The sequence below is a fragment of the Carica papaya genome, chromosome 5 (genome assembly GCF_054855325.1).
Source record: "Carica papaya isolate Zhongbai chromosome 5, ASM5485532v1, whole genome shotgun sequence".
NCBI classification, from domain to species: domain Eukaryota; kingdom Viridiplantae; phylum Streptophyta; class Magnoliopsida; order Brassicales; family Caricaceae; genus Carica; species Carica papaya.
The window spans coordinates 4119705-4140170 of NC_142313.1; the positions used below are offsets into that span (position 1 = coordinate 4119705).

Below are 20466 nucleotides of genomic sequence, written 5' to 3' on the forward strand. Positions count from 1 at the left end.
GATATTTTTGGGATATTATTTTTTTAAAAAATATTATTCGTATAAACCATTGAAAATTTTATGATTTATGGAATTAAATTTTTAGAATAAAAAATTCAATAAAATTGGTATGGTAAAGACAAAAATAACGGGGATCAAGAAGTCACGAGCTTCAAATGAAAAATAAAAATTGTGTTACTCTAACCGGTTAAAAGTAGGTTGGCTTGAAAGAAAAGCAGAGTAAGGAGTCTGAGTGCCTGAGCATTCCAGCACCATGTCCATGCTTCACGGGATATGATAAAATAAATTTGAATTTTACAATTTTAATTGTTGCGCATTATTTTATTAAATTATAAATATTATTGTTAACTAAATAATGTTGTGATTGAATAAAAAGACCCATCCTAGTTTTATTCTCAAATTTATTAAATTATTTATATAATAAATTATTATATGTAAAGATCCGAAAATAAAAAATAAATAAATTTATATTATAAATACGGAAGCAAATAATAATATTAGATTTAACATTCCTTACACAATAAATTAAAATGTCCAATAAGATTACGAAAATGTTCATTTCTACGAGAATGTCGCCTCAGCCTAGCTGGTTTTGACCGATTTTACGCGTACCCCTGCAGAAAAACACGTTAGAGGCATCGGTTAGTCGAAAAATCACCAAAAAACACCGAACATACCAGCAAGGGGGGTCATCGAATGCGGCAGATCCGTCGATTCTTCTTCGTGGCTGGGGTTCCTTCTCTGCCTAACCTGTATAGAAAATAACGATAATCACAGTGATCGAAAAATTGCGTGAAACGAAAAACGAAAATGGGCTCATCGGATGAATTTTTGGGTTTTGGTCGTAGCGATTCTGTTGCGCTTTGTCTGCGATTTTCGGCTCACCCGTCGTCCCTCTTACTCCGATTTGGCCACAGGGATGCTCGAAATCGAATTTCGAGCGGTTATAAATTTTTTTTACCTATTTTGGCGATCGACAGTGACTCCGGTACAACGGTGATCGGCCTCCTTCTCTGGCCCATGGTTCTTTTTCTCCGGCAGGGGCTGACGGCTAGGGTTTGGGCTCTCATGTGACACGAAGTATTTATATGCATATCGCATCGATTTGGACTGTTCATCGCGATTAATCTTGTCTGTCCGATCGTGCCTAATGAAAAAATGAATTTAAATTGTTTATCACGATTTGATCTCAGCCGTCCGATCGTGCCTAAGAAGAAAATGAATCTGAATCGTCCACGCACGTGGAATCGATCCTAAGTCATCTGATTGCGAGGCATGCAGATTGCCCACGTGGCCTCATGTGTGGCACCGACGTCAGCGTGCCTTGCCATACGGCGAGATCCGATTTGTTGGAGCTGCTGACTCGGTTTTCTTACATGACCGATTTTTTTTTATTTGTACTTTGACCCTATATTTCTAATTTTTCTTTCAAAAATACCATTCGAATCCAAATTTTTACTAATTTCTCTAAAAAGTTTTCAATTACATCCTTACTTATTTTTATTAATAATTTAATAAAATTAAATTATAATTAATTCTTTATTTATTTTTTTAAAATATAAAAATTAATCTTAGACCAAAATTGAAGTCCGGGTATTACAACTCTCTCCCTCTTAAGAAGAAATTTGTTCCATTAAATTTGTCATCCTCTCATTTAGTCAAATAGTTGGGGATACTGCGCTCTGAAGTCTGATTCTAGCTCTCATGTGACCTCTTTCTCTGTGTGATTCTGCCATAAGAGCTTGACGAAGAGAATTTTTCTATTGCAGAGTACTCTGCTTTTTTGATCTACAATGCCCACTGTTACCTCTTCATATGATAGATCCTCATGGAGTGAAGGGGGCTTGTGAAATAAAATATGTGAGGGATCCGAGTTGTACTTACACAGTATGAACACATGAAACACATTATGAACTCTGGATAGCTCTGGAGGTAGTATCAGTCTATAGGTTATCGTACCAATTCTGTTTAAGATCTTAAATGGCTCAATGAATCAGGAATTTAATTTTTTTCTCTTGTCAAACCTACTGATTCCTTTGAAATTGGTGATCTTGAAAAATACTCGATCACCTTTCTCAAATTCAAAATCCCTCATTTGGGTGTTTGCATAACTTTTCTGTCTGTTATGAGCCGTTTGGATGTTCTTCGTGATCTTAATTATCTTGGTTGTAATTTCTTCCATAAGATTTAAGTCGAACAATTTTTTATCATCCATCTCTTCCCAATAGATCGACAATCTGCATAGATAGCCATACAATACATCGTATAGGCTATGTCGATACTTGTCTGGTAGCTGTTATTATAAGTGAACTCTATTAAATGTAACTGATCATTCCAATGGCTCCTGAAGTCTATAGCATAAGTTCGGAACATATCCTCTAGTGTGCAAATCGTCCTATATGATTGTCCATTGGTATGATGGTGGCATGCAGTATTAAGAGACAGTTTTGTTCTCATAACTTGCTGAAAACTAGCCTAAAATCGATAAGTGAATCTAGGGTCTCTATCAGATACTACTGTCACTAACACTCTATGTTGATCTCGGGCCAAAATTCGAGCTTGGGTATTATATTCTCATCATCCAAATAACTACTAAAGCATACCAACACCTTATTTCATATCATAATCAATAACCAAGCAACCAGATAATCAAATAAACCAAATAATCAAGAGGAGCATATAAATTGTTAATTTAAATACATATAATATAATAGCAATTTAGACAGTAAAGAAAAATAAACAGAAAATCAGGACAAATATGAGTTAACCGGTTCCAGCTCTACTAGCGACCTGTAATATTTTTAAATTTTTTCTAATTTTTTACAAAATACACAATTATCGATTATTAATCCTCAATTTACTGTAACCAAGAATAGGGTGAGGGATCCTAACTCGGATCGATATTTTAAAACGTTATACTACTCACTACACCTTCTGAAAGGGTTCGGGTTTCTTGAATTATTACTAAAAAATTAAAATACTCGTCACATACCTAAAAATACTTTAAAATTTTCCAAATCGGTGTCAAAAATCCTTTTCGGCCAATTTTAGGGTTCTGACACGGCGGCACCGCTGTGCTCCGGTGCAGGCTCCACCTTTCATGGTGGTAGTTCGTCTCGGCTTGGGCAATTTTTGCCGATTTTGCACGTATCTTTGCAAAAAAATACAATAAGGAGCCTCGGTTGGCCAGAAGAGCACAAGAAACTGAACCTATCGGCAGGGAGTCTCTTAGTGCGGCGGCTTCGCTAGTTCTCCTTCGTCGCTGAGGTTTCTTCTTCGGTTAACCTGTACAGAAAAAGATGGTGAACACCATGGTCGAAAAATTATGTGAGACGAAAAACAGAAAGGGGCTAATCGGAGGGGTTTTAGGGTTTTAGTCGCGGCGGCTTCACTAGACTTTATATGTAGTTTTTGACTCACTTATTGTCATTTTTTGCTCTGATATGGTTATAGGGATACTCAGAATCGAATTCCTAGCAGGTAGGAAAGAATTTTTTCTTTATTGGCAGTCGGCAGTGGCTCTGGTGCGGCGGCGACCAGGGGTCGATCTCCTTATCTGGCTGCTGTTTCTTTTTCTCCAGTGAGGGCAGGTGCGGCTAAGGTTAGGGTTCTCCTGCGACGCGATATTTTAATACCTATCATGCGTCGATCTGAGCCGTCCGTTCGCGTCGGTGTGGAGCGAGGAGGGTCGTCCAATCATTGCCTATTTAGGCCGATTGCGTGGGCGAATCTGAATTGTTCATCACGATTGATCTCGTCCGTCCGATCACGCCTAAAGAAGAAATGCATCTAAGTCGTTCAGTCACACGGGATTAAATTTGGGTCGTCAGATCGCTGGGCATGCAGATCGCCCACATGGCGCCGATGTCAGGGTGTTATGCCACGCGGTTCGCTTTGGTTCGTCCTGGTTGCTGACTGGGTCATTCTACGTGGCCGAATTTCTCTTTTTTGCATTTTAATATCTATATTTCTAATTTTTCTTTCAAAAACATCATTCGAACTTAAAGTTTCACTCATCTTCTTCCAAATTTCTTTCAATTTCGTTTATAACTTATTTTTCTTAAAAAATTAAATTAATATATTAAATTATTTATATATACAAAAATTTATTCCGGACCATATTCTGCGCTCAAGTATTGCATTATAGAAATATCTTTAACTTTTTTCTATTTAAAAATGAAAGAAAAATAAATATTTAAAATAAATAAAAAATATTAGAGATTATAACAAGTATAAAATTTCAAAAACTAAATATCTATTTAAAAATAAAAATTAAAAAGAAAAATTAATCCAGCAGTAATGATAAAAAAAAAAAAAAATACTAAAAAAACGTAATTAATTTGAGTGTTGTTTGCTCCACCTACCAACTAATAATTTAATAACATGTAAATAATTAATAACAGTCAACGTGTGTTTATTAGGAGTAGTGCGAGCATGTGCGTAGCCAAACCTAATCATGTAGTATACGTTTGTAAAACACCATGATATTCAACCAATTAGATCGGTAATCAAATCTGTATGTACTTAATTATAAAGAATCATTTTGGTCGCTTATGCAAATCTATATATATTAGCCATAATTGTTAGTTTAAGGAGTAATTAATTTTTATTTAATGTTTCTAAATTAATTCACATCAAATATGTAAAATACAAATAATTATTGACAAATTAAAACCAATAAACTGAAAGATAATTGAGTCATGGGACCAAATTCAAATTTTTTTTTAAAAGTATTATTTTATTGAACCGTGAAAATTTTTATATCAATATGAAAAAAAAAAAGTAAACGAAGAACACTCGAACCCCTAAAATTAATTTTTTTAAAAAAGTAAATAAATTATTGAGTTTTTTTTTTGCTCATAAAGAAATTAATTTAGTTTGAAAATAAAGACATGGTAGCTTCAATTTGAAACAAAAGCAAAGTAAATGGCAACAAAAGGCACCCAGTTAGTTCCTGACCACTACTCACTAACTCCCTAGTTGTTTTCATCTGTAACATAAGTTTTATTTATATTGTATTATAATTAATAATTTATTTATATTATTTTTGTTTTTCTTATAAAATTTATGCGGTTATGATATTTTATAGTATTTTAAATCTATACATATAAAATTATAACTACAACTCATATTCAAATCGTTTAGAGAAATACGATCGAATTAAATTTTGAATCGTGAATCAGGATTTCGCTGTTAGGAGAAGAATAAGAGCGAAATTCTTAGCTGTATGGAACTGTAAAAGCATAACTAAATCATCAAGGCTGCCGGCCTCTTTTTTTCTTTTAATTTTTTTTTTATTTTTTATAAAAAAATGTGAAAATAAATTCATGAAATGTCTTAACAATATGAATTGTATCAGTTGGTTTGCTCCTTTTTTGTTGGGTGCCCTACAAAACAACATGTTCTTATCCATTTCAAGAAATTTCACATGATTTACATTTAGATATATATATTTATTAGGTTGCAAGTAGCAATGACCAAGTTTAATTTAACATTCTTACCCTTTAATTCTGCATTAAAATATATTTCTTTTTGGGCGTATTCCCAATAAATATATTGAAATAACTAGAAAAATCTAATTTCTTACCCAATAAAAAAAAATGTAATTATTCCTCTTAAGGTATTTTATTTTAGAGCCATCAATAATTTACAAAAAAAAAAAAAGGAAAAAGTTCACGTGGATAAATCATATTCCGAAATCACTTGACCAAGTTGGTCTCATCCGAATCATTAAAATAAATTTAATCAAATATTATAATTTATTTTTCTCCTTTTATGACTTGAACCCCAAGAGTGCGGATCTTGGCAAGTGGCTGGTCCCCGAATCATGTCTCTATCTCACTGACTCAGTCACCAATCAATCATCAATTTTACTCCTTGCCCCACTAATAATATATACACACACGTCTATATATTAAGAATTTGGAAATAATCGGCACGTATTTATTCTAAAAATTATATTTATTACTTCAAAAATAATATATCATACATTATAATTATAATCAAATCTTAAATTTTTTTTATGGCATGGTAAAAATGAGTTTTAGACTCCATTATTTAACTATATTACAAGTTAAATGTATTATTATTTTATTTTGGTGGTGACAATTCAGTGTATATAGTAACTTACTTTCTATTTTAGATAATAATCTGTTAACTTTTTTAAAATCTATGTACTTAAATTTTTAAATATGAAATTTATAAAAAAACAAAAATAATTTATAAAATCAAATCAGTGAAATTATATGTTATTTGAATTTTTTTTATTTTTTATTTTAAAAAAGTCAGTTATTAAGCATATAGAAATAAAATTGCATCACCCTCTTTCTAAAAGTACCAAAGGCCCACAAGTTATTTTCGACTGCAACAGTATTGGGCCTTATTTGAACAGGCTCTTAAATATCAAAATCTCCTAATAAACCAAACGACACCGTTTTTATGAGGTTCTTAATTTATTTTTACCTCTTACGAATACTCTATTTGTAAAAATGCCCCAACTTACTAAAATCACGTGCAAATTCATCGATTCCCGATTTTCATGACAGAAAAAAGAATAATAATTTATTTAACTGGATATATATATTTCTTCTCACCTGATTATAATCATAGCGAACCAGAGACTATATCAAAGATTCGATTATATAATATTTTTCTGCAACCGAATTCTCTCTCTAAAGCAACCAATGAGACATCTTTGTCCCAGCTTTCTTCTCCGTTATGGTATCCAAGCTTGGTTTCCATCCTTTCCCTGAAATCTGCCTACTCAAGTACTCCGGTATCCCCTCTATATTTTCCGGCATAAACTCCGGCAAACACCTTACCACCTCCACTGCCGGTGGCTTCTCCTCATCACTTTCCACCCGCACTCTCCCTTTTCCACCCATGTTCTTCCCCGCAGCACCTCCAGCAGCGCAAATATTCCCAGCAAACAAAGCAAGAAGCAGCTTTGACGACGATAAACCCATAGCCGACGTCTTCAATGCTGCCTTCACGTCGAAAAGAATCCGACGAGCTTCTTCGGCCGTCAATGCCGCCGGTTTTCCCTGCTTAATCGGCAGCATTAGGTAGACTTTGTTCTTGTCCAGCTTCTTGTCCGCGGGTAATGGAGTTGGCCGCCGTTTCTCGATAGCTGCAGAATGGAGCTCCACCACCACCTGCTGTGGGTGCTCCAGCATTAGCTCCGCCGCCGTCACAGGCTCCTCGAACTCCTGCAGAGTGCCGTCCAATAGGATGACCCTGCCAGTGGTCTTTGCAGATGGACGGTATCTGATGTAGTTTCCCATGACTTGTTTTGATTAATCCGACTTAAATTCGGGTTAGTTATATAATTCTGTGTGTTGGGGAAGGTGGATTTCGTTAAACGGCTCCATGTTGTTGAAGCTTTATTAATGACGGACTCTGGTGGCACTGATTGGTGATGGTAGTAAAATATTATACGTTAAAGAAGATGGGGTTGTTGGGTTTTGATCCGGTCGTCAATTTTTTGACTTGTTCGTTTGTAGGAGACTGATCTGACGGTGGGAAATGGTTTGGAGACGTGTGGGGTCCATGCGTGAAAAAGAAGTCAAACCGGAACGGTTCAACTGTAACTGTATTAACTACTACTAAAAAATATTTTTCTTTTTTTTTAAATTATCAGCCCTGTCATTTTTAATATTTTGTTTTTTATTTTCGCTTGGAAGTTGCAGTAAAATTGGATTTGGTAGGTAAGAAGCACTTGACGATGGGGATGAAAAATATTGATAGTTATATTTCATAATTTAATAATATTGATTATTAAACTAAAATTGGAAACAATATTGTGATTGGTAATCAACCGTAATTTACACATTATTAATTAAATAATATTTCTTATATATTCTCAATATTAATAAATAAATAACAAAAAATTCAATTTTCAAATTATATATAAACTTAATTAAAATTAAAATATTTCTTTCCTAAATTATATTCATATCGAATAAAATTTTAAATTAAATTAAATTCACCTGCATTTTCGAAATGAGTCATAACATAACTTATCACTTCAAATGATCCTACACTTTATACTCAAAATTGGAAACGTAAAGTAGATAATAATGATTCAAATTAAATTGGGTAAATTCCTAAAAAGGGTTATCAATAATATCACGCAATACTTATTAATAATGGGTGGGTAGGAATTTAGTTTTAATTTTATAATATTAATTACTTTGGTTTTAAAAAAGAAAGTTGAAAAAGTTAAAATCGTAGTTAAAGGTTTAATCAAATTGTATTTACGAATCTTTTTAAAATTTATGTATTCTATTTTCAATTTGTTGTGGGAAGTTATAACTACTACATATACAAAAATATACATGTATACATATATATTTAAAAGTAAAATAGCTCTTGAATTATTTAATATTATGATGCTAATTACCGAATTAGTACGCCAAGTACTTTTCATATAATAAAACAGGCTACTGAATTAAATTGAATTCAGATTCGACCTCCTGTTTATATCATCATAACAGAAAATAAAGCAATTTGAGGTGTAAACACTTTAAATTTTAAAATTAATTTACACAAAATTCTTCATCATTCATTAATCGGCTCCAAAACTGGATTCCACGATCGTAAGTTTCTCAACCGGCAACCGGGAAATCCCGAATCATTCGCGCCCAAAACAGTACCTTCAAAACCCTGTATTTCCTCCGTCAATTCTTCCGGCGCAGCCGGTAAAACCTTGGCCCCACTTCGCTTCTTCTTACTCTTCGTCTTCTTCCTCGCGCAAGCGGCCTCCGCGACGGCCATTTCCGCCTCACTCATCTTAGAGTTGACCCGACCAACTGGGACAAGCAAATAGATTTTACCCGCTAGAAGCTCATCGTCGGCTCGCATGGCAGATACCCGGCGAGTTAACCGGAGTTGCTCCGCTGGAGAAATAACGTGGCCGGGCTCGTCTAGCATGAGCTCGGCGGCTTTAATGGGTAGCTGTACTTGTCTGAGGTTTCCCCGGGTGTCAATAAGTTTTGCTGTTTTCTTGGTTCTCGAGTCGTGCACGAAGCAGCCGGTCGAAGTGAAATTCCCCATGTCTATATCTTCTTTCTCTCCCGTGAGTAGAGCTTTGAGTTGATCTGATCAGCCTATCAAAGCAGGATTCTTTAGCTGAGGTTTCGTGTTATGTAATGATGAGAAGGAGTTCTTAGCTTGTGGGTAGCGACTGATGGAGTTGTGTCTGTGTGTGTGTCGAAGTGTTTATGTATGTATATATATACACACACACACACGCGCGCACATGCTTATTAGAGATGCAGCTGGCGGAAGAGTCAAAAGGTCAAAGGTAAAAGGGTAAAAAGAAGAGTGTGTTGACAGGATTTGTGGACGTCGTGTGTTAACGGAGTTTGCAAAGTGTTAGAAACGCGGATATTTAGTAGGTCGTCTTGTGAAAAAAAAAAAAACTTATCCATTCGTTAGGGGTCTTTTAACCTTAAATTTATCGGTTCCAAATGTTGTTTATTGGTCTAATATTATTGTTTGAAAGTGGTGTGCCGTCAATAGTTTCTTTTAATGTTGTTTAGACATTAAGAATGTGCCAATAATTAATAAAATAATAATTTATTAATTAAAAATTTTGTGTTCTTAACTTTTAATATTATTAAAAAATATATAATTCTTTGTTCTATAACATATTATAATTTAGTGCTGACCAACCTATAATAAATTATTCAATTCAATTAGTAATTTAATTTAAATAATATATTAATGAGATTCAGTTAATAAATTATGTTAAGTTTTAATAAATTTTTTCGTCTAACAACGATTAATATATAATATTTAATTTAATTAGATTGATAATTTAAGTTAAATAATATATTTAAAAAAATTATTATATTTAAAATGAATTAAATTTCAATATATATATATTTTATATAGAGTTAAAGTAACAACCTATAATATTTAAGTTAAATAATATATTGGTAGGAGTAGAGTGACTTTAATGTAGTTGTGAAAAAAGTATATATATATATTATTTCAAAGTGATTGATGATATTATGACGATTGTGGTTGTGGATCACCGGGCGACTACTACACGTGGAAGCGCACCATAATATCTTTTTTTGAATGGAGTCGAAGCGTGAAACGACTTTTGAACTTCCACATGAAATGCTTCCACTTGTCATCATCTCGTGTATGGAATAATATTTATATATACCTACGCGCGTGATATGGAATATTCTAGAAGGTGCAATATACACGTAGTCTTTATTTACTATTTTTGAAGAATTGAAAAAGCTAAGGTTAACATTTATTATACAAAAATGTTTTTTATTTTTTAAAATTTATATATTTTTATACATATTTTAAAACGTTCAAAATAATGTTTAAAAAAAATACTAAAAATAGACAGTCTATCCTTAACTTTTTTAGATTTTTATTTTTCTATCTAACTAATTTATTTAATTATTATTTATATATTTTCTTAATATTAACAGTTGTATACAAAATAAATACATGTTATAAAATACTATTAAAAAAAAAATTATTTCTTTGAAAATTCATTAAAAAAAAAAATCAAGATCTATTTGTGTTAATATTAAAAAAAATTATATAATTGAAAAAACATATAAAAAAAAAAAGACCTACAATATACTATGCTCATAAATATTGAGTTGCTCCGGAAAATTAAATGTACGTACAAGTACCAACCTGTTACAATTTTTATTCTTTCAATATGTTTTTTTTTTTTTTAAAATAAATAATGCATTCATTCATCAACTAAATAATATATATATATATATATATTAATCATAACACTTATATGTATAATTTTTAAATGATAACACATATAAGAACACAGTTAAACTGAAATTTATCATCTTTTATAAAATAAAGAATATACAAACTAAAATAATTTAACAATGATATATAGTAACATAGCCCGACAATTCGATTGCAATCTTCAATGTATGTTAATTATGTTAAATAGTGGTTTATAATGAAAAAAAAAAGTTTGAATCAATGCAATTCTTAAGTTCTTCACCAGTAACGAACAGAGCATTTATCAATTATCAGCCAAAGTGCTAACTATTATATACAGCAAACAATGCGAGTATATATGTTTATACAAAACACACACACACACACACACGTGTGATCACTCGCAATTCACAAAGCTCTTGAGATTTTTAACTTTATTTCCACTACTTTATATTTCACATTGCCCTATTGCATACACCAACCAAAATACACACCACCTGGCTGCTAAACCATATAGGAGACTATATGTAGCAAGCTATGAAATTTATGAACAAATTACTACTGCCACGAGGAAATTTTATGGAGCACTGACATCCATACAACCTGCAACACAGATGCAAAACACGGAGACATCATACCTAAGGAGCCCCCCCCCAAGAAGAGCCCAGAACAAACAGCAGGATATTAACAGCGTCTTCACCATGCCACCGGACACGGTAGGTTTCGTGGTGGAAATCCAGGATTTCATGATATGCCTTCTGATAAGCAACCACCAGACTACTCCTCTATTTGATGTACTGAGAGAGCCACTTGAAGCCATCACCGTAACCCATTTTGCGAACAATGCTGCACATAAATACTTCTAATGGACGGATGTTTGTACCTGCAAGATTTATGTTACCCTTGCCTGTGGTGAAATTGGTCAGGCCAAAATGATTTCGTAACTCATCTTCTGAGGCAGCATATGGTATGTCAATCTTGTTTCCTAAAATAAGAAACGGGGCATTGGCTAGAGACTCATCAGAAAGGAGGGCGTCCAATTCTTTTTTTGATTCTGGAAACCTTTCTTTGTCATATGCATCCACCAGGTATATCACCGCATCCACCTGCAATACAGCAAGCATGGAGGGAGTGTAACACTTGAAGAGATGTGAAAGTGAAAATTATAATATTCAACAATCAAATCTGAGAAAGACACCTCAGAAGCAATGAAGAGACTGGAAAACCAGCGGTAGCAAACAAAGCTCCTTTCTTTTTCTTGACCAAGAAACGTCAAGGGAAGAAATGTTTGGGAGAAGGGAAGGGGGAGCAGAAGGTGATAAGCCATTTCCTAGTCTCATTGTGATATCCTAGTTTGGTTCAAATTAAAATATAATCTAATTTTATTCAACATTTTGTTGGCTACAAAACTGTGCCAACCAGCCTACTATGATCTTCAACTAAAGCATCACGGCAACCTTATGATGTAATTACAGGTTCAATAGCACCATAAATAGCTCACTCTACAACTGCAATAGAGTGGAACCTGAATGCTTACTCCTTATGGCACGCCAAGGTCAGAATATAAGGCATGGAAAGGTTGGTCAAACAGTGAAGAAGGTGCATTTGCAGTTAGACATCAATGGCATAGCTCACAGATTGTCAAGGCCAGAACCCAACACCTTCACAGCTGATTACATCCAACAGTAATCCATCAACAAAAGATGGTAACTTGTCTTCGTATATTTCGACTTGATCTAAATTTGACCATTTGAACCATATTCTACCTTCGTAAATATGGAGAGAGCAAGGATAGGTGGAAAACACACCAAATATATACAGGAGAATTGTTGTACTTCAAAATCAAATTTCTCAAAGTTACAAGAAATTATTCCATGGAGGATAAAACCACCAAAAGAACAACCAGAGAAGGACAAGGGAAAAAAGAAATTTTTATGGGGTCATGCCATATCGTTTTTTGAGATTTTTCGTGATAAATGCAGAACATGTTGCATGCTGGCTGTTCACAAAACAAGACCACGTATTTGAATGTGAAAACATATTGCACACTTGAAGCTAGACTAAAAACCTTGGCTAAACAGATACAGATGACTAGGTCAAATGGTACATACTGTTAGGTCCCTGTCAGAGCGTGGAATGGTAAGTAGTTTTTCTGCTTTTGGTGAGAAAGAACCAAGAAGAGTTTTTATAAAATTGATCTGCTTTATTGATGAAGTTGCGGTGCCTTTAAATAGAGTTCTTACAACTGAAATTTCCTACTTCTACATTGCTGGATAAGAATTAAGGATACATGGAAATCAAAGAACAAATCAGAAAATTGCTGAAAATTGATAGAGGGAGAGTGGATCGCGGGATTTGGGTTGAACAGTTCTAGAGGCTGTTCTGTTTTGCTGCAGATTCTGAGTTGATCGGGTTGGCGGTTATCAGTCCAGATACTTCAGATTCTTGGTGGGAATCCGTCGAGATCTTCGGGGCTTACTATTACTCCCCTCTTGCAATTCTTTCGAGTCTTCCCAGGTTGCATCTTCTGCCGGAAGGTGTTTCCATTTCACCAAGTTTTCTTCTATAAATTGGGACCCTTTTTTGAGCCAGCGTGTGTCCAGGATTGCTTCCGGTTGGAGGATGATTCTCCCTTCTTCTGTGGTAGTTGGCAGATCCTTAATGGGGAGGACTGAGCTGCCAATTTTCTTTTTGAGAAGAGATACGTGGAAAACCGAATGAATGCGTGATTCTTGGGGGAGCTTGAGTTTGTATGCTACTGAGCCAATTTTTTCCTCGATCTGATAAGGTCCAAAATAGCAACAAGCGAGCTTTTGGAGGGCTCTTTTGAAGACCATTTGCTGTCGATAAGGTTGCAGCTGGAGGAAAACCCAATCACCAACCTGGAAATCCACATGGTGTCTCTTGATATTTGCTGTTTGCTGCATGCGGTTGTTGGCTACGTGTAAGTTGGCCTTGAGCTGATGGAGTAGTTCATCTCTAGCTGTTAATTGCTGATCAACTTTGTTTACGGCTGTTAGCCCTCCGACATAGCAAGGAATAGTCGGCAGTGGTCGGCCATAGAGAGCTTGGAAGGAAGTCGTTCCGATGGATGAGTGGTAGGTGGTATTGTACCAGAATTATGCCCATGAAAGGATGGCGTTCCACTTGTTGGGCTGCTGATGGGCGAGACATCTAAGGTACTGTTTTCCACATCTGTTAACGAACTCTTATTGTCCATCCGTTTGGGGATGGTAAGAGGAGCTCACTTTGAGTTCTGTACCTGATAGTTTGAAGAATTCATTCCAAAAATGACCGATAAAAATAGGGTTTTGGTCACTTACAATGGAGCGTGGCATGCCGTGCAATTTGACTACTCCCTCAACAAACTTTTCTGCTACTCCTTTGGCCGTGTAGGGATGAGCTAGGGCCAGGAAATGAGCTGATTTGCTGAGGCGATCTACCACTACTAGAAGTAGTAGACATTCAATAAAATCCATGGTAATCTCATCCCATACTTGACAGGGGATAGGTAGAGGTTATAATAGTCTTGTCGGTGATAAGGTTTCTGACTCGGCTCTTTGGCACGTTTTACAGGCGGCTACATATTCTTGGATTGTCTGTCTCATGGAAGGCCAATAAAACTGTTGTACAAGTCTTTTATAGGTTCTGAGTATACCTGAGTGTCCCCCGATAGGTGAGTCATGGTATGCTTGCAATAGTTGTGGGATGATACTGGACTTGGGTGGAATGACAACCGATGCTTGTTGTAGAGTAACCCATCTTTCTCATGGTAGGGTTGTCCCGGGTTTTCTCGAGCTAGCTTGCCTATCTTCTGTATATAGAGGTTGCTTCTGGACTCTTCTCGTATTTTGTCCCAAAGTGGTGTGTTGGCGGTAAAAAGAACATGCAAGGTGGGACTGTTGTAGTTGTAGGAGAGAGCATCAGCTGCTTGATTATCTTTGTCTGGCTTGTACATTATCTCGTAGTCATAGCCGAATAGCTTGGAAACCCATTTTTGTTGTTCAGAGGTTGTAATACGCTGCTCCATCAGATATTTTAAACTGCGCTGGTCTGTTTTGATGAAAACTTGCGATAAAGCCTCCAAGTTTGGACGGCTACTACTATGACTAGCATCTCTTTGGCGTATGTGGACTAGGATGCCTTTACTGCTCCCAAGGCACGACTCATGTAGGCAATCGACTTCCCTTGTTGGGTGAGTATTGCTCCAATTCCTTCACCGGAGGCGTCAGCTTCAATGGTGAAAGGGCTTGGTGAAATTGGGAGGTGTCAGGGTCGGTGTAGAGGTCATGACTTGCTTTAGGTTGGTGAAAGCTGTCTCGGCTTCAGCAGTCCACTGAAAGGACCCCTTCTTTAGTAAGTTGGTCAAGGGTTTGGCCATGATCCCATAATTTGGACGAATTTACGATAATATCCTATGAGTCCCAGAAAACCACAGAGTTCTATGATGGTGGTTGGCCTTAGCCAATTGAGCATGGCCTGAATCTTCCCTTGATCTACCTTAACTCTTTCTGGTGTGATGATATGCCCCAAATATTCCAATTCTTGATGACCGAAGACACATTTCTTCCACTTCACAAGGAGTCTGTGTTGCCTGAGGATCTCAAAGACTTTTCGGACATGGGTTATGTGTGACTTCCAATCAGTGCTATAAACCAAAATGTCATAAAAAAAAACCAAAACAAATTTTCGCAAGTGTGGCCGGAAGGTAAAATTCATAACAGCTTGAAAAGTAGAAGGTGCATTACACAAGCCCAAGGGCAATTACCAAGTATTCATAATGGCCATTGTGAGTCCTGAATGTGGTCTTATGGATGTTGGCTGAATAGACTCAGATCTAATGATATCCAGCAATGAGATCTAATTTTGTAAAATATATGGCCCCATACAGTTCATCCAACATGTCTTCTACGGTGGGAATAGGAAAACGATCCTTGATCATGACACCATTGAGTGCTCTATAGTTGGTACAAAACTGCCATGTCCCATCTTTCTTGCGTACCCGCAAAACCAGAGAAGAAAAAGGGCTGATGTTTGGCCGTATGAGCCCGGAGTTGAGCATCTCATATACTTGCCTCTCGATTTCCACCTTTTGGAAGTAGGCATACTGATAGGGCCGAACGTTGACAAGTTCGGTACCTTCCTCGAGGGGTATCCTATTATCGATGTCTCTTCGAGGTGGGAGCTGATCGGGCTTTCCGAATAGATTTACAAACTCCTTCAGCAAGCTCTGCAATTCTGGTTTCTTCATGGGTTTCTGCAGTTTGCTTTCTGCCACAAAATAAACTGCGTATACAGAGTGGTGGCTGGGGAGTGCTCGGCCAACCTCTTCAAGAGACGCCACCTAGAGTGGAGGAGCGCCCAAATCGCACAGCCTTTGAGGCTTATCCATCTACTTCCATGGTTTTTTTTTTCCAGTCATGCCACCATCCCTAAGGACTCCAACCACTGTACTCCGTCCACTACATCCAACCCAATCAATAGCAGTGAGTAAAAAGTGAGGGTAAAAGGGATACATTGGATGCAAATCAGTACGTCCTCGAATCGGCCGATGCATTTCATGGGGTTTCCATTCGCGACTTTTACTAGAAAGGGAGGGGTCAGAGTCACGGGAAGCTGTAAGTGTTCTGTGACGCGATTGCTAATGAAGTTGTGGGTGGACTCACTGTCCATGAGGGCCGTGACCCTCTGTCTTCATATGGATGTTGGATCCTTCATTGTCCGGGCTGTAGGCCACCCCATGAGAGTGTGGAGGGAAATCTCCACTTCGTCCGTGCCAGCTTCTTCGACACCCTCACCTTCGAGTATTAGTAGTTGCGACTTGCGGCACCGATGGCCTGCAGTGAACCGCTCGTTGCAGTTAAAGTAGACTTCTTGAGCACGTCCTCGTTGCATTTCATCCTAAGAGATGCGTTTTGCCATAGTCGGGGCCGGTAGGGTTTGTTGGTTTCGAGTTACCAACGTGTTGGAAACTATTTGGCCAGGGGTCGAGCCAGTCAGAACTCGCCCCAACTAGTTCAGTCTCTTCTGGCGGTCCATCTGTTCTTCACGCATTCGGGCTAGGCCAACCGCGTCTTTTAAGGTTTTGGGCCGAAACATGCGTATTCTATTTGCGAGTTCGGGCTTAAGCCCACCAATGAAGGTACTTACCAAGGCCTTCTGGGTCCAACTGTGTACCCGGTTGCCCAGACGCTCGAATTCTTGTTGATACTCCCTTAATGGGCTAGTCTGCCTGATGCGCAACAAGGCCTCATCGCACTCCTCGAACTCGGTCATGCCGAACTTGGCCCATAATTCCTCTTCGAAGGTGGCCCAATCAACCACTCGGCCCTCCTCTCTGTTGGTTTTGCTTTGCCACTGCCACCAGTAGTTGGCCTCCCCTTCAAGGTGGAAGGAGGCAAGGGCAACACGGTTCGATGCTGCTGTTGCTTGGAAGTCAAAGAACTGTCCTACCCAATTGAGCCACTCAGTGGGATCGCTACCGGAGAAGGAAGGAAACTCGAGCTTGGTCAGTTTGGGGAAGATCGATGGTCTTCCTTCTTCGCATTCAGGTGCTCTTTCACGTACCAGTTGCAGTGTACCGGGGCGACTCAGCTGGTTGCTGTTGGACACTTCGCAGCTAGACGCAATGGAATCTGACAGACTTTTGAGGTTGTCTTCTATCAGTCGCAGCTTATCAGCAAGCCCAACTTCCATGCGGCTAAACCTATCCTGCAAGCCACCAAGACCTGCTTCCAGATTTTCAATACACTCTTTGTTAGTCGCCATTGTAGTCGAGCTCTGATACCAATGTTAGGTCCCAGTCAAAGCATCGAATGGTAAGTAGTTTTTCTGCTTTTTGTGAGAAAGAACCAAGAAGAGTTTTTATAAAATTGATCTACTTTATCGATGAAGTTGCAGTACCGTGAAATTTCCTACTTCTACGTTGCTGGATAAGAATTAAGGATACATGGAAATCAAAGAACAAATCAGAAAATTGCTAGAGGAAGAGTGGCCGAGCAGATCGCGGGATTTGGGTTGAACAGTTCTGGAGGTTGTTCTGTTTTGCTGCAGATTCTGAGTTGATCGGGCAGGCGGTTATCAGTCCAGATACTTCGGATTCTTGGTGGGGATCCGTCGAGATCTTCGGGGCTTATCATATACAAATGGATTCAAGGACAATGCAAGGAAGCCATCCAGAAGGAAATTAGGGGAGGGTGAAGGAGTACTACTAATATGCATACTTGAACATAAGACAAACATAAAGTGTCACCAGTAATACATAATGACATCATAACTGCAACCATCAATTAGACATGAACAATAAATAGATAAAACATCAAAGACCACCAAGGAACACTATGAAAAGAATTAGGAAATATAAGAAAACAGAAGCAAACATAAGATCCAATCTTTCTGCAGCATAACACTCCATTACAATGATAAAACACTCTGATGACATCCAACGCTGACACATAGGTGGCAACTGCAAAAGGATGTCAAATCGAAATTGGTATGAATAAACAAACAGGAAACCTTTATAGGTGATGAAAATTTCAGAAATGGGTATAAATTGATTTATCTAGAAAGTAAACCTGAGGGCAGCATATAGAAAAAGGCAACAATTGACATTTTCTTTAGGGTTCCTGGTTGGGCCTTTTCCTTGACCTACTTAAAACCGAAGGTAATAGGGTAAGAAGGCCTGAGCAACAAGTGGGTAACGCGAGATCAGTAGCAGGACTAGCAAAGTGCTTAATCAAGAACTGCAGCCATCCGCTAAGGTGCCAACAATTGACATTAATCACATGGACACAAAAACCAGAGATGAACTCAGATGAATCACAGTCAAAGCTTACCTTAGCATAGTAATCCTTCCATACTCTGCGCGCTATCTGATGCCCCCCCAAATCGAACGCCTTGAACTTAATTTTCCCAATACTAAGCTCTTCCGATGTAGGATACTGGGTCGGCTGATGCTGAGCCAGCCTCTGAAATCAAGCCACAATCAATCAATCACTCAAACAATAATTCCCGGTGAAAGCAAAACGGAATAGCTTGGTTGCCGAGAAAACGAATGAAAACAAATATCATACATATATCACAATGAAAACCATGAATCCTTTCGGAATAATTTTAAATTTTCGAACATGCAAAATAAACAGAGTAACTATGTTAGACTAAACATAAACACAAGAAATATCAGTAACCTATGAAGAAGAAGTCGATCGATTAGAATCAGGAATTCCTAGACTACAAGAGCAAAGTAGTAGGGAAACAAAAACAAACCTCGTCTTTCAACATGTGAAGCAAAGTTGTTTTACCAGCATTATCGAGGCCCAGGAACAAAATCTTTGCCTCTTTTTGCCATAATCCGAGCGAAGCAAGAACACTGTAGAACCAGTCTACTAGAAACATGGTTTTTTACTCTTTTCTCTTTTGTAATCTAATCGAAGATACAGAGTGAAGCGAACAAGACTTCCAAATTTACGTCTGGACCTCCTTGGAGCTGGAGACAAAGATGGAGAAGCTGGAAGAGAGGAGGAAGCTGCAGGACAATGAGAAATTGGAAGAGATTAGCAGGAACCTCCGGCCTGGTAAGTGATTGGCATTCTTAGACTAGTTGCGTTGCAGAGCCGCTACTTTCATGTTATGTGACGTCGTTTTTGTCCCACCGTAATTCATTAAAATACTACGCAATGCCGATAAAAAAAAAAAGGTCTCTCATCATCCGAGTTTTTTCTTTTTCCGGTTTTTTATTTGTTTTCTTTAAGTTTAGATTCATTTGCTACCTAAAATACTTCATATTTTTATTTTTGAACTATACGTATATTAATCATAAAAATTAATTAATAGTATAAGAGTAAGAATTATTATAAAATTATATAATAAGTTTCGAAGTATCATCTTTTATATTTTAACTTATCCTACACATGTAAAACTTATTTACATTTTCATAAATAACATATAATTTAAAGCATGTATTTGATTAAATCCATGCACTGAATTAACTTGGCCAGATAGTTATATTTTTTTCTGAATAAACAATTTTCAGTTTGATATTTTAAAAGTTTTTTTCCAGCTATTAAATTATAATGAATCTATTTAAAATGTAATGTAATATATTTATTCAGTCTTTATGAGTAATTTAAAAAATAAATATTTATTAAAATAAAATTATATATACGAGAAAAAAAATACTCCGGTACGTGATTATCGAATATGTACCACTAAGTTACTTATAATTGTGTTAATTTATAATTGTTAGTTATATTTTAATATGTTAACTGTAATAATCATTTATTTTTAAGTTCTTATTTTATATTGTAAATATATTTATATTAATATCAAAAAATAATCTTATATGCATATATAATGTAGTAATTGAAGAAATAAAAAAAAAAGGGGGGGAGGGGGGGAACGACGTTGTTTTGATGAGACAGGTGAGGTATAAATAGGAGACGAAAAAGAAAAGAAAGAAATAAGGGAAAAAAAAGAAAAGAGAAAACAAATAAGGGAGGGGAGGAAAAAGAAAGAGAAAAGAAGGTTCGAGAAAGAGAGAGAAAGGAGTCGGAGCGGAGAGGAAAGAGAAGGGAGAGAGAAGAAGAAAGAGGACGGTGATAGTGCGATCAGCGGGAGGAAAGAAGATGGAAATGGGAGGTACGGTAATTTTAAGTTTCTTGTTAGTTGATGTGGATTTGAAAATTTACTGTAGGTAGAGGAGCTGTGTGAACGTGAGTGGAGGCGTATGGAGGAGGTTAGACCGCG

General features: G+C 36.7%; 3 protein-coding genes across 3 annotated transcripts; all 3 read right to left on the bottom strand.

Annotated features, from left to right (window-relative positions):
- Positions 1-6384: 6384 nt before the first annotated feature.
- LOC110819534 (multidrug resistance protein ABC transporter family protein) lies at positions 6385-8222 on the bottom strand. Its single transcript, XM_088220310.1, has one exon. The coding sequence runs from the start codon at positions 7281-7283 to the stop codon at positions 6672-6674; it is 612 nt and encodes a 203-aa protein (XP_088076436.1). The 5' UTR covers positions 7284-8222; the 3' UTR covers positions 6385-6671.
- Positions 8223-8351: 129 nt separating this feature from the next.
- Positions 8352-9222, bottom strand: LOC148253683 (uncharacterized). The gene has a single exon (XM_088220311.1). The coding sequence runs from the start codon at positions 9052-9054 to the stop codon at positions 8560-8562; it is 495 nt and encodes a 164-aa protein (XP_088076437.1). The 5' UTR covers positions 9055-9222; the 3' UTR covers positions 8352-8559.
- Positions 9223-11281: 2059 nt separating this feature from the next.
- Positions 11282-19353, bottom strand: LOC110819593 (small COPII coat GTPase SAR1A-like). Its single transcript, XM_022048832.2, has 3 exons — positions 18988-19353; positions 18558-18689; positions 11282-11828 (listed from the first exon to the last, which is right to left on the bottom strand). The coding sequence occupies exons 1-3, from the start codon at positions 19114-19116 to the stop codon at positions 11508-11510; spliced, it is 582 nt and encodes a 193-aa protein (XP_021904524.2). The 5' UTR covers positions 19117-19353; the 3' UTR covers positions 11282-11507.
- Between the last annotated feature and the right edge of the window lie 1113 nt (positions 19354-20466).

What these genes read in the sequence shown, in the direction of transcription:
- LOC110819534 (XM_088220310.1), bottom strand. Translation starts at nt 7,283, where the DNA reads ATGGGAAACTACATCAGATACCGTCCATCTGCAAAGACCACTGGCAGG.
- LOC148253683 (XM_088220311.1), bottom strand. Translation starts at nt 9,054, where the DNA reads ATGGGGAATTTCACTTCGACCGGCTGCTTCGTGCACGACTCGAGAACC.
- LOC110819593 (XM_022048832.2), bottom strand. Translation starts at nt 19,116, where the DNA reads ATGTTTCTAGTAGACTGGTTCTACAGTGTTCTTGCTTCGCTCGGATTA. An exon ending in TTCACATGTTGAAAGACGAG is followed by an intron (nt 18,690 to 18,987) that starts GTTTGTTTTTGT and finishes GCTTGATTTCAG; the next exon opens with AGGCTGGCTCAGCATCAGCC. An exon ending in GGAAGGATTACTATGCTAAG is followed by an intron (nt 11,829 to 18,557) that starts GTAAGCTTTGAC and finishes GCTGTATTGCAG; the next exon opens with GTGGATGCGGTGATATACCT.